This window comes from Hippoglossus hippoglossus, chromosome 10, assembly GCF_009819705.1.
Source record: "Hippoglossus hippoglossus isolate fHipHip1 chromosome 10, fHipHip1.pri, whole genome shotgun sequence".
Classification (NCBI taxonomy): Eukaryota; Metazoa; Chordata; class Actinopteri; order Pleuronectiformes; family Pleuronectidae; genus Hippoglossus; species Hippoglossus hippoglossus.
In genome coordinates this window covers 12,462,252-12,476,864 of record NC_047160.1, presented here as the reverse complement: position 1 = coordinate 12,476,864, position 14,613 = coordinate 12,462,252, and the positions used below count along the sequence as shown (strand labels likewise).

At 43.5% G+C, this 14,613-nt stretch overlaps 1 protein-coding gene across 2 annotated transcripts in view; it reads right to left on the bottom strand.

The window, feature by feature from the left end:
- gabrb2a (gamma-aminobutyric acid type A receptor subunit beta2a) overlaps window positions 1-14,460 on the bottom strand; it is a 32,165-nt gene extending 17,705 nt beyond the window's left edge. The window contains exons 1-4 of one of the 2 annotated variants that reach the window (XM_034598867.1): window positions 14,258-14,460; window positions 14,030-14,130; window positions 13,530-13,597; window positions 224-444 (exon numbers count right to left, since the gene is read on the bottom strand). In XM_034598867.1, coding sequence (XP_034454758.1) covers window positions 224-444; window positions 13,530-13,597; window positions 14,030-14,130; window positions 14,258-14,445 — 578 coding nt within the window. In that variant the 5' untranslated portion in view covers window positions 14,446-14,460. The remainder of the gene's footprint in view (window positions 1-223; window positions 445-13,529; window positions 13,598-14,029; window positions 14,131-14,257) is intronic. The other variant, XM_034598866.1, reaches the window with a different exon arrangement.
- Between the last annotated feature and the right edge of the window lie 153 nt (window positions 14,461-14,613).

The window sequence follows — 14,613 nt, the reverse complement described above, 5'->3', positions numbered from 1 at the left end:
CTCCTCCTCCAATGCAGCAGCTACCAAAGTGCAGAAAAACACAATCATCTTTTCGTTAAAGGACACTGTGTCAGTAAAACTAAGAGCCCTGATTGTTCTTATTCTAAATTCCATTTAAAATAAAGCCTGGGTCAAATATAATGCATCGAGTGCAATCACATTACTTTAATATGCCATTTCATTAATTATGACATCACAGGAAGAGCAGATGTTAAAGTCTTACCTGAGTCCGTAAAGCACCGTGCCGTCAGGGTGGAGACGGATCATCCTGTTCTTGACCGTGACCCCGTGGACGAAGGACTTCTTGTCGTTAAGGAAGTAGGTGTCGGGGACCCACAGCTGATCCGCCACTCTGTTATCCAGAGTCAGGTTGTAGGCGATCTCAGAGTAGGACAGACGCTTGTCCCGCCATGCTTGCTGGAAGTACATCGTCAAGGTGTAGTCCTGGAGTGACAGAGAAGGGGAGGAACATTTAGTGAAGATCACAGTGCAGGGTTACGGCAACGAGAAACTAAGAATCAGCAATGCAGGAGTTTATTGTGCTTTAAAGGAGACATATTGTTCTTTTTCAGATTTTAGCTTTCCTCCTCTCCCCCCACAGAAAACACTGCTCCTGAAACGTCTTGTCTGGCCGATTTCGTGATGTCACGATTCCCCATGTTTGCATAATGCACGACCAGCCTGCTACTACCCTAACAAATCCAGCTGAAGAAAGAGCAGAGGCTAATGTTTCGTACACATGTCGGTAACGCTTGCCCAATCACAACAGAGTGGTCCAGCTAGCCAATCAGAGCTGACTGGGCTTCATCAGGAGTAAGGTCTTAAAGTGACAGAAGCTAAAACCAGACAGATGCTGAAAAGAGGAGCTGCAGCAATGGGCACTAGGAGGAAAGTGATGTGTTTTCTAAGCATGTAAACCATTTCAAGCAATAACCCAAAATCAAATTATGAAGCTGAATATTTCTCCTTTAATCAAACACTTTCTGACGTTGTGTAATTCCACATTAATATCCTGACTCCATGGCTGTGTAATGGCACGCTATACAGACTCAGCATAGTGAGAAGGTCAGCCAAAAGGTTACATGTGGTCTAAAAGGCCACGGCCTGCGTTAGGGCCCATGATGGCCGGGGTTGGGGGGTTAATATTCAACTATCCTCACTTTATTTTAAGACCATAACCAGAGGGGAACTTTCTCAGCTGGCTGACTATTGTCTCCAACTAAAAATATCTGCTTCCACTGGAGCGAGTGAAGCCACTTTCTGCTTCGTAGAGACAATGCAGCCTCTAATGCAAAGAGCCAGTGGATCTCTGCAGCTGGGGCTCCCTCAATCTCTCTTCATGACTCGGTTTTGCTTCTAATTCCACACAATGAGCGACCGCAACTGCTGAGAATGAGGAGAGAGTTTTCCAGATTAAACCTCTGTGAATATAAAAGCTGCATTTATACTGAACAGTTTGCTTTTTTTTACATGCTCAGTGATGTCGCTGCAAACTCCACCACCTCCTCCTCTCTCTCTCTCTCTCTCTCTCTCTCTCTCTCTCTCTCTAACGCTCTGTCTCTTTTCTCTGGTTCTCACTCCTAAAGAAAAAAAATAAAAGGCTTACACCCACACAGCCACAGTAAAACACAGCACAGCAGTTGGATCTGCTCTGTTACAGTGTATTGCAGTGTAATCAATGAGTGGGAAAACAAATTAAAAAATACGGTCCATGAAACAAGGCCCTTGAGCTTTTACTCAAAACAGCCATCCTCTGTACTTATCATCGTGCTTCTATGTTTCCAAGTCCATGTCTTTTTTTTTTTTTTTTTATCACCACCCATTGGCGTGACACTGCAAAGCAATTGCCACTCTCATTCTTCAGGTCTTATCATTCGTTGCATGCAGTGTGCACAACCCGAAACACTGTGCAAAAAGGGCATCTAAAAATACATGAGCTGCTGCCATGTTGATTTTTTTTCAGGAGTGAAGAGTCAAGCGAGGACGACCGCATCCTCATCCTGTTTTACAAGAGTTCCCGCTGAACCCTCCTCTCACACTCGCTCCCTCTCTGTCTCATTATCAGCCTGTCGATCGGATATCTCTATCACCTTTGGGATCGTTAGCCGCTGCCTGCAGGCTCGGTGCACAAAGCCCACTGAGGCAGCATCATCTCCCGCAGTACGTCCCCATCTTTAGCAGCGTCCTTCGCCATGTTGATGAAGGAGCAGAGAAACCATCTGAGGGGAGGATACCGTCTCTCTCTCTCTGATTAACTGATGTGAGATTGAGTCCTGTGGGCAGAGGCCAAAGGCTTAGGCCATCTAGGTGGTTGTTTAGAGCGCCACCTTCGCCATTCAATAATTAATCCAAAATATTTGCTGAGTTCTTTTCTTAATTTTCTGCCTGGAGGGACCAAATAAGAAAGAAATAAACATGTCTTTGTCTTCTTTGCAGCCCTCTTCAGTCACGTAACGTGACAGCAGCTCTGACAGCGGTAGCAGGAAGTGACTCACGTTTATACTGGTGCATGCATGCGCACTGTAAGGATATGCAGTTACATACTGTATGACCACAGTTATTCTGAGTTTTTACCGTGTATTACTGTGTGTTACTGTGTATTACTGTGTATTACTGTGTGTCAACGTGTATTACTGTGTTACTGTGTGTCAACGTGTATTTCTGTGTTACTGTGTGTAACTGAGTTACTGTGTATTACTGTGAGTTACTGTGTATTACTGTGTATTACTGTGTATTACTGTGTACTACTGTGAGTTACTGTGTGTCACTGTGTATTACTGTGTGTTACTGTGTATTACTGTGTACTACTGTGAGTTACTGTGTATTACTGTATGTTACTGTGTATTACTGTGAGTTACTGTGTATTACTGTGAGTTACTGTGTATTACTGTGTGTCATTGTGTATTACTGTGTGTTACTGTGTATTACTGTGAGTTACTGTGTGTTACTGTGTGTTACTGTGTGTTACAGTGTGTTACTGTGTGTTACAGTGTGTTACAGTGTGTTACTGTCTGTTACTTTGTGTTACTGCATGCAGCCACTTTGCAGCACCTGCCCATAGTTTGCAGGTGATGCATTTAAGGGACTTAAGGAAGCTACGAAAGTACCAATAGCTTCAGGCAACGCATTTAAGGATCATCTGTAACTGGGTAAAGTACATAAAATATCCTGGGTTACACCATTTTTATTAACATTTTCGAAGGCATTCGTGGGTTGATTGAAGCACGTTAGTTGTGCTTTTAACACAAAGCCTGACTCCTCCTCACATCTGCTTTCTGCCACATCTATTCAAATGTCTCACCAGTTCACTGCTTTAACTAAACGCAGTGTTTATGTCATTCTGGATTAATTATAGCCGTAACAACCAAAGCACTATCTTCAAGCATAGCCAATGGATCTTTATTAAAAAGGGTGAGTTTTATTTCATCTACTTTTATGTTTTTTTATGACTATGGGTAGAGTGAGATTAATTATTTGTACCATTAGAGTAATAAAAGGCTGATTTGGTCATTTAGGACGCACACTATTTCTTTTCTGCCATCTGTCTAACAGTAGTCATGTGTGTCCGTGTGGATATGTGGATATGTGATTATGTGTGCATAAACCACAGAAGCATAAAGGCTGTTGTTGGTATAAGCTACACAGCTACAACTAATACAATTGACGATGGCTGGGTCAGATTTACAGTGTAAATGATCAAGTATTTACAATGGTCAATAATAATGGTGGCACCAAGGCGATGGGGGCCCCCAAAACAAATTCTGCTAAGGGCCCCACAAGGGCCAACTCTGTCTGTGGGAACAATCTGAACAACATTATCGTTTTAAAGAGTTTATTCTTCAGTTTGGTGTTAACGGACTTTCAGCGACGGTCCTTCTGTATTTTTCCTTTTGCTCACCACTGGATTTGATGCTGCTGCAGGGAAACATCCTTTGACATTTTGGTAACAAGGGAGAGTGTTTGGTGTGTCACACATGCACGTCTTGGATTCTTCATGTTTGCGCTCATAGCTCTTAAACTGTTACATTACATGATTATCAGTACTTTGTATTCTTTATCAAAAAAGGGACAATGTACATTAATCAACAATGATTTTAATCGTCAGTCCCTTTGCCAGATGTTGATAATATTATGAAATAACAATTTCTTTTAACAAATTACTGAATTATGAAGATCTCAGGACACTGGAAATTGTTTGTTTTGTCCAACAATTTAAAACCCAATGATATTTTATTAGAAAAGTTAAAAAAAAACACAGGAATCTCAAAAGCTGAAATTCGATTTTCTTTTTGCTTGAGAAATGACTCATATAAATGACTAATTATCAACATAATATAATGATGAACTTTAGATTAACAAATAAAATAAAAAGTGACCTATAAAAGATTTAATCGCCAGTTGAATGTCAAGTTTAGACTGATAGAAATCACTCCTTCATTCACTCACACATTTCTCCATATTTTTGGGAACTCTCAATAATTGACACTATAGAGGGCAGGGGAAGGGAGAGATTTGCCAATGTCATTGTGGTAGTTTCCCACAACTGCAGCAAACAATGTTTGCATCTTTAAACGCAGCGTATTATTCCGTCTCAGAAATAGAAAATGATGGAGACTCACATACATTTTGATTCGTCATAGTACAATGGTATTGAAGTGTCCCAGTCAGTCACAACAGTGTGACAGTGCAGCAGCGTGCACGATACCAGGACCATGATACTGAAGCAGCTAAATGGAATTCAGCCATCATCCATTTTATTAATTATACCTGAGCTTTTCCTACAGTGACATGTCAAATGTGTGCTGTGTAAAACAACCGTGTATGTGAGTGCATGCATGTGTGTGTACGTTTGGGGGGGGGGTGGGGGTTAAGGGTATAGAGATGCACAGAGAACACCTGGGCCTGCATGCTGCCTCCTGGCTGCTCTGTAAAGTGGCAGCATAATTATGGCCTCGCAGATGGTTCTGTTTACCTTCGCTCGGACATCACTTGGGCTTAAAGAGGGATGCACACAAAATACGGCTGCCTCCTCCCATCACTCTCACCCCAGTCAAAGTTACTGTTCAAAGAAAACCAGATCTGCAGCGTGGACTACTGCACTGCCAGGGAGTACATTTTGTTTTGTGATGGGGAAAGCTGTTGTAGTAAAAAGATGTTCTGCAGCAACATCAGGCAGAAGAATGTTATTTCCATGCAAGCAAAGCAAATCCGGAATCTGCATGTTCATTCTGATATCGTGCTCAAGTGTTAATGAAGAGAGTCTGACCAAAATATGATATGCATGTTACAAAATTGAGACAAACTCTGCAACACATACATCTTTACATCTTTGACTAACTATAAGAGTGAAACCACCGTGTCCAAGCGGCTTTAAAAACCAAAAGATGTCTTTCTTCATGTCTTATTTCACCCGTGGACTAAAATGAATTCCTGAGCAATAAACAAAACATATAACGTGCGATGCACTGAAAGCTTTTTCTCCTCCTCCTCCTCATGCCAAAGATGCAGCAGGTGAGGGGGATGTGCAGCGTCCTAACAAAGCTGCAGATAACCGAGAGACAGGCTCGTCCCATGCCGGAGCGTCGGCCTCTATAAGCGACCTTCACTCTCCTTGTCGGCACCCCTCACAAACTCCATTAACGTCACACACACGACCCAGCGAGCATCAGGGAGGGAGACATCTTGTGGAGAGCACCAACATTAAAAAAAAATAAGAAAAGGGAGAAATAAAAATGCATGACAGCAATGAACATACAAATGTAGATACAAACAAGAAATGGCCAACGTATAAAACACAGAGGTAGGTCGCACAGTGACAGAGTCTCGCTGCAGATCTGTTTCTGGGCTAACAAACCCCCATTAAGAAACTGACAGAGTGACAGGGAGTACATTTGTGTTTCCCTGAGAAATCTGACAGGCTGCGGTTGCTACAAGACCTCCATTACAACTACATCAGCCGTCACAAGCTACCAGGGAGGGAGCTGCCAATAGTCGAGAGAGCACGATGCTGCTGCTCGCAGGTTCGGATCTGAGCAAACCGCTTCTCCTCCATAATGAAACCACCTCGCCCACTTGTATATACGTGGAGTGGACTCTGATGTTTGTGAAAAGAATGACGATTCCACCAATGCAGACACTCTTTTCATTTACTGTGCATTTTCATTTTCCTGGTTTAAAAAGGCATGTTGTGCACTTTTTAGTATCAATGTTTAAAAGCAAAAACAAAAAGACTTCATGTGGTTCTATCACCTTGATATCTCATCACTTTTCATACAATTTAAATTGACATGTTCAGATTGATTATGCATCCTATACATCGTAAATCCAAAATAACTTTATTTGGATTTCCACAGCTGTTTATTGTCTCTGCTATGGAGGTTATGTTTTCATCTGCATTTGACTGCTTGTCTGTTTTGTACCAAAAAGTACTGAACGGATTTTCACGAAACTTGGTGGAGGGATGCAGTATTGGTCAGAAAAAAATAAATAGATTTTGGTGCAGATCCATGATCTTTTTTTATTACTTTCTTTTAACATTGTGAGATGTGTGTGGGTGTTTTTCAACATTTTAAGACTGATATCTATGAGTGTGTGTAATTTGGTGCAGATGTAAATACAAATCTGGATCCAGTGAATTTAATTGTGGTTTTATCCAGGGACGGTTGGGCCTTGGCGGAGGTTTGTAAAGGTTTTATTATCTATTAACATCATTTCAGTCAGGATAGCGTGTACTCATTTGTTTCTTTGTTTGTGACTTTATGGCAAACAAAATTGATTAAATTTAATGCAAACAAAGTAAAGAAATGTCAGATCATCTGCATATATGATATTTACGTTAATAAATAGATATGAGCATGAAATATTGTTGTCTTTGGTGACATTACATTGCCTTACATTATTGTTATTTCTGTATTTTGTCACCTTTATGAGCTGCTGCAAAGGACAGTTTTACCCCTTCTATACATTTCTTGATTTCTAGATTTCTTCATTCTTTTGAAGCCCTATCAGAATTAGTAAATAAAGTCGAATTTGGGAAAGCAAATGGGTCAAAGATAATATATCATAACCATGAGCCGTTGGTGTAACAGTTGCTATGTGTACTGTCCTCGGCTCTCTGCAGCCTGAGTGGACCAGGCAGACGTTAGCCATATTGCCAACACTTTAAACTGCTGTGTCCCGCTGCCGAGTTGTGCGGGTGAAGCAGGGAAGAATCTACTAGTCGCAAACGTCGACTGTGCTGCGAGGAGACAATTCGACATTTTGGCTATAACAAGCTCGTCTGCAGACATCGCAGCCTCCTCTCCCCTTGTTTCCCGTCCACAGGCTGGAGGAGGCGCCGCGGAGCATCCACCGGTCAGGCTGAATCTATTCATTTGTTGGGCTCTCACTGAGTCTGGTTAAGTACAGGCTTCAAATTAAATGTTAGGGGTCAAGGGGGAGTTAGTGCATTCTGAGTGAGTCGCTGGCCGTACACGTCCTGAGGGAAGTGACAATTTGACTCTTTCCAATGGGTCATTTTTCTGCTACTTAGCTTCAGTCGGGAAAGAGCCTGACAGAATCATTAAAGGAGCCATCATCACATTAAAGGCTTTTAATGGAATCTGGATCTTTCTCCTTTTTTTTGAAACATGCACAGATTTTTTTTTGTGTCATCCTACCGGCCATAATGACAGAACATCACAAACACTTTGAACTAGGCCCAACTTCGTCTTGCAGCTCGGAGCTCTGCAAATTAATACGGATTCATTACTTTTAATCTGATTGATTAGTTTTGATTAGCTGCATTAGCAGATATGAATTCCACAACACCATCATTAGATTTACTAATGTAATGAATCATGAATTATTTAATAAAATGATACAGGGCTGCAGAATGTTTAAGATATGCAAACATTTAAGACATTTGACCGTGTGCACTGATTACATGTTTGTATCAACAAGGTTTTTCTGTAGTTGTACTATTAAAAATCATATTCTGACACTGATGGCGTTTCATCTACAAATGAACTCAGTCTCCATGGACTAAACATTATGCAAAGAACACAGCGTGCATGCAAGAAAGCTGCAGGATTATGAGTTGTTCTTGTGCTGTAATTATGCTGCTGACCATATTAATCTGTTGCTCTGTGTGTCCACTCAGCATAACCAATGACATTGTTCGGGACAACCTGTATTTTTGTCTTAAGCTTTTGGGAAAGCTCAGCAGGGCGGGAAGAATCGAAGCAGCACTAAAGGAAATGTTTCCTTATATTTAAATGATAAAAATGTGGAACAGCCACAGTTCAGTTCTATCCTGAGTCTTTGCTGTGTGTCTTCCCCCAGTGACTCCCATTCTCTCTCCCCTGCTCATGCTGTTCTGTCAGCAGATGCCAAAAGAATATTTTTAATAAAATGTGTGAATATACACTGATCTACCCTGTACCCTGGTTTTAATGTTATGGCTTATCAGTGTATATATGTGTATGAACATATAGTTGTAGTTGTGATTTACATTCATCATATTCAGGATTTCCTCATAACGTCAAAATATCATCAAAAAGGTGAAAACAGAAGAAATAATTGTGGGATGTTCAAAGACAACCTTCACCTGGAGATGAAATGTTAAAAAAACATGAAAAACTCCCTGGAAAAGAAAAGAGGCCCTATTTGCTTTTCCTTGACTTCCCTAGACCCGCCAAAAAAAAAAGGAAAAAAGGCTGCGTTGTCATGGCAACACTGAGTAAAAATAACACAAGCTTATTTTCCACAAGCTGAAAATAAAATGGAACAGGATCAGTTTGGACAAACAAGATCAAAATGGTTGCTAATTCACAGACACAAGGAGCCGCGTCTCCCTCACACGGGTGCAGTGTAACGCCGGGGCCTGCGCCGCGTTGCCTCTGGTCATCGGCTGCCGTTATCTGACGGCCAACTCCCCTTACTCATGTAAAGAACCCAGCGCTTGTCAGGATAATGATCGTAATAAAGGGAACGCTCACGCCCCACTAATTCCTCCATCCCAGAAGCCACCACAGCTGGTTTGTTTGAATCTTTTAATTCACAGCCAGCTAATTAACATTCAGAGAGCAGTATTACAGTACAGGCAGTGCCTCTTAACAACCACCAACCTCAGGTATTTTACATGTAATTAACGAGCAGGATGAGGAAAAGACGAGCAGTGAAAATACTCATTTACCCCCCTCCTTATTCCAGCCTCAGAGCGCGTGCTGCTGCAGCTATACTCAACATATGGGTGGCATGCTGAAGGTGTCATTATGCAGCACCCATGCATTACTCAGACAATGGACCCGACTTGCATTTAATCAGCTGCGGTGGCCGCGAGCAGCTGAACAATTTTTGAATGCACCGTAACCAGGCCTTTGGATCTGTGACTCCAGCGAAAAACAAACAGCATTATGCAAATGCGGTTCCAGCTGCTGAGTGTGGAAGATGGAGTGATGGAGCGAGATGTCAGCGCTCGACGGACAGACTGATATAGACAGACAGACAGGGATGAATCCAGGAGGTGGGGGTGTCTCTCCACCTTGATACAATATCTGTGCCATATTTTGCACTAACCCCAGTGAGTCAGCAGAGCCCACCCTCAGCAAGGATGTGTGGTCACACCTCAGACTCGGAGGACACTTCCCTCTCAAAATAGCACATTTGTAATGTCATGCAGGCCAGGCTGGTGCCACGGTGCTGACTGACCTGCACATTTTTGTATTGCCCGACAACATGGCCGACCTTTGGGGCCCCAACAGGCCCGTAGTTGTGGATCTCTCGAGAACGCACAAAGAAAGAAAAAAGATCCCGAAGTGGCAGGTGAGCACGTGAACTGACCTCATGCATGTGCATGTTCTACAATCTACAAATCCTGTTCCGTGCTCAAACACCATCATGCTTCATGTGAGCAGTGGAAGAAAGAAGACGCCACAATGGCTCCAATCAGCGTCGACCAATATGCAGAGTTCATTCTCCACCAGAGGCATTTTTATCTTTAATTAGAGGAGCGAGCAGCTGTCTAACCTGCTCACTGCCGCGATGGCAGGCCTGCACACACACACACACACTGATCACAAACACACACACATATATCCTTTCGCTTCTAACAGCAGATTCATCAATATTCATTCAAAGTCAGTGATCGTTTGGAATAACGTGTAACTGGAGCGGAATCGGTTGGTGTTACAGGCGAGAGGTTTTCGTTTCCTTTAGAAGCAGTGCAGATTAATTTGACTTGAAAGGCAGTTTTATTTCCATTTTCATTCCGATTCAAACCCCGTGAGCTCATAGCTGGTCAATGTTTTAATCAATATACGCATTTAAATAAAGGTTCTTAGTCAAACTTCTCTCGTCGCTCTGCTTTAGTTACAGCACCACACACACTGAAACTGACTCAGCACTTTGTCTCTTCACTGTTCTTTTTGATTCTGATTACATGTTCAATCTATTAAACAGAATGGCAACAATAGCATCAGTTACAGCCTGAATATTTTCAGATTTTCTTCGTCTTCTATGATTTTAGATTTGGTATCTCTGGGTTTTTATTGTGACTAGGGAGAGGCGGGACAATTGAAGAGTTCATCATGGACACTGGAAACTTCTCCTGAGTATTTATCTTTACTTTGGCACAGACCAAATGATTAATAGAGTTACTGAGGAAATAATCCAGGTGCAGCCATATAGACTGGGTAGATTTGCTGTGGGGCCTCAGACCTCAGAAAAGCACCATGTCAGGCACCCAATAAAAGTTCATGCTAATTCAAACCCACAGATAAATTATCTCTTCCAAGGAGGTTATGTCTTAACCCTGTCAGTTTGTTTGTTGGTTTGTCTGCAAGGAAAATTATGCAATAAATAGTGGACAGATTACCACGAAACCTGTTGCTTTTGGTTAGGAATGGTCCAGGAATTGTTATCACCTTCTTTAAAATTGTGAGATAGGAGGTTTATCAACATTTTCACCTGTTTGCCAGCTAATAATTCATGGATCTTGATTTTTAAAAATTCTGGTGGGACTGCTGGGCCTTGGCAATGTTATGCTGAGTGGCATTATGTGTCATGGATATCCAAATGTTTCCAAATAACAAATTTGTCAGGCTGAGTTTTGAGGAAAGACAATGTATCCGGATGAAAATGTGCAGGCGCAAAAGATTTTTGTTCAGGATTTAAAGGTTGCTTCTGGGCCTTGTGGTAACACAGGGGTCTGCAGTGACTCTCCCTCAGCTTCCACCAGGATTTAGTCATCATCAGAGGAGACAGTGAAACTGATCAAACCTTCACCTCTCTCCCCACCCTGCTCTCCACCAGCTCCATCCTCGCCTCTTCTCTCCCTGTTGTTCTCAGCTCTTTAATCTTGAAAGTGGCCGCCCCTGATGAGGACGATCAAAGCAGCCCCGCACCGAGCACAGGTCACCAACTTCATCCTCGTGATCGCGGTGCATGGTGATATTATTGATTTCACCGAGATCAATCTCATCCACTGCTGTCACCCCCCACCCCCCACCCCCTCCTCCATTGTTCCAACCAGAGCTGGACAGGAGGAAGAAAGGAGGAGTAGGAGGAGGAGGAGATGTTAACCAGTTATGTAAGTAGCAGGGAGGATTTTCACAAGGTAACAACACTGAGTGGAAAACAGGTCCACTGAGGTGTTGAGATATTTTTTTCTGAATTTTTAAACTTTTGGTCTAAATATGTGCATCATGTCAGAGGGATGTCTGTGCAGATCTGGCAAGGGGAGCTTTTTTCTGAGAAATGAGCGAAATGAATGCTCTCTTATAGCCACAGGGAACTGCATGACGTCAGCTGCCATTCACTGTTTGTGTTTTGTTACACACACACACACACACACACACACACACACACACACACACACACACACACACACACACATGGTTGCATGAAGCACTGTTGTTTTTTTTCCAGATGAATGCTTGCATAGATGCCTAGTTCTTAAGTAAGATAACCCTTTGGAGCAAGGCAGAGGTGGATTACATGGCTGCTGAGCCCAGAGTCACAGCCAGGGATCCAGTCAAAGTGGTGGGAGGGAAGGATGGAGGAGGGAAGAGAGAGACAGACGGACGGACGGACGGACAGAAAGAGAGAAAAACATGGAACGAGGGGGGGGGCAAAAGCAAAAGCAAGTGAGGGGGTTTCTATTTTAAATCTCCCCGGACCCCCAAGGCACTTCCGCTCTGTCTCCGTCGTCCACCGAAATAAATAATTTCCATCAAAGGAGAAGCTCTGACCATTCAGTGCTTCTCCAAAACAAGCTGCTGCTTCTGTCTGCTGATAACTGACCAGCGGACATTTCAAAAATCAAAACCTGACATGCAGAATGAATCAGACATCAACTTTTTTTAAGTCTCCATTAATAATAGAAAACACATCTCCCTCCATTCCGAGTGGCAAACTTGTTTTTCAAGCGCTTATATAACATCTCTATTATGCTGCTCCTTGGAGAGGCTACTTTGTAAATGATCCGTTCTCACACTGAATCCTCTGCAAGGCTTCTGCTCCAAAATCCCAATCGCAACACAAAACACAAGAAATGGCGTGTGTTTTAATGCAGTGTGAGTGAATGCATGCACCACTGGGGAAGCCATAGCCTCAGCTGTGTGTCTGACTGTCACACGGATCAATAGGTGGTGCTCTTGCATGGGCTGCTGAACTCCCCCACCCCTCCACACCCACCCCCCCACACCCCCCCACACCCACCCCCCCATCCTCTCCAAGTCCTTCATCCCTGTGCACCACACGTCAAGAGCCAATTGCTGTTTTTGTATATTTCTGTTGCTGTTGCAATGCTGTGTGACCAGACATGTATTATTAACAAATTGCTTACGTCATCTGACAAGTATGAGAGGGGGTTGATCATTTACGTAGAAGATGATGAGGATGAGGATGATGATGTGATTGGTCGGGAAAAAGAAAAAAAAAGGCGAAAAGACTCCGAGTGATGCCAGTTTGGAGAAGAGGATATTTTTTTTTATTTGTAAGTAACTGCATGGAGAGATAGAGAGGAGAGGGGGAGAGAGAGAGAGAGGGGTGCGTGTCAACAAAATTACACCACCGAGGCTTGAAGCAGTCACACACACACACACATACATACACATGCACGCAAAGACACTCACACGCACACACACACGTGCACGCAGAGACACACGCGCGCGCGCAGCTCTCTCCGAACGCACAGCCGGGGCCGTGCGTCCGAGTGCGCCAGTGAGTGTGTGTTTTGAATTCAAATGCTGCAAACACACCAGAGCTGCAAATGCGGAGACTCGAGAGGAGGAGGATGGCGATGATGCGTTTTTTTTTTTGGAGGAGGGGGGGGGGGGGACTGGGGACGGAAACCTTCAATTATTATCATGTTATATATTCACAAAGGTGCCTCCTCCACCCTGCATGGCACAGGTTATCCCGGATCCCTCGCGCACACACATTGACCCGTGATAAGAAGCACATAGCCCACTTGTGCCGTGCGCAATTGGCACCATGAAGCGGGATAATAACAATAATGATGGTAATAATGATGGCGATACACCTACCATATTGACTTCAGAGACCATGTCTATGCTGGCTATGTCAATATTCATCCCCACAGCCACCGGCGCACCTGTGAATTGGGGGAGAAGGAGGCGTTAATACAACAGATGTGGATCATTCTCCCATCATGTAAAATTTAACAAATTCGTGACGCGCACACAAGCAGGTTCCTCTCCGCTCGGCTCGCCTCCACCTACAGGAGACTTGAGCACCATCAGCCCCGAGCAGGACAAATAATAGCCATGTTTTAACCTGCAGATGCTGCTGTAATGTCATGTTCTGTGAGATAATCAAACATTGATCGATCGCGTTAAAGAGCCGCCTCCTCATCAAATGAAAAGCGCACAGCAGCATCGCTCACAGCCTAATTGGAGAGGCCTATTTGGCTGGTGAATGGATGATTATGTAAATTAAAGCAGATTTTGCGATTCATTACACATGTATTGCGCGTCAAGGAGGGCGTGAAAACATGGCATTCCCCGTTTTTCTTGCGTTTTTTTACCTCCGAAATCTGGCCTCAACCGAATGTCGTATCCTTTCATCAGTCTGTCCACTGTTTCTTTGACCAGCGGCATATTGCTCGGATCTTTGAGATCCTTCGCGCTGCATGGGGAAGGAAGGGGGGGAAAAAAAGGTGGTGTGATGCAAAATAGCTCCATCAACATCGCGCGCCGTGCAGGCACTATACGTGACATGCAGGGAGAGAGAAAACAGAGATGCAGACGCTTACCTTTGAGCCCAGACGAAAGTCACTAGCAAGGAAAAAGTCAAAATCCCAAAGTGGTTTTTCCTGATCCTCCCCATCGCAACAGTTTTTGAGGCGGTTTCGGGATGCGAGTGAGGAGAGCGCACATCCAACTTACTCCAGACAGCGCAGAGGAGCCAATGAGGGGCGCATGCGTGCAGCCAGCCCAACATCAAAGTGTGGGGACTGATGATGGTGGATGAGCAGTTTCCATTGCAGAGGAAAATATTAAAGGGACAAGTGGATGTGCGTAATGAAGAAACAGACGTTTTTTAAAGCGAGGAGCGAGGAGAACAGCGACGAGTGTTAAATTCCGAGCTTGTTTTATTGTCACGTGGCGG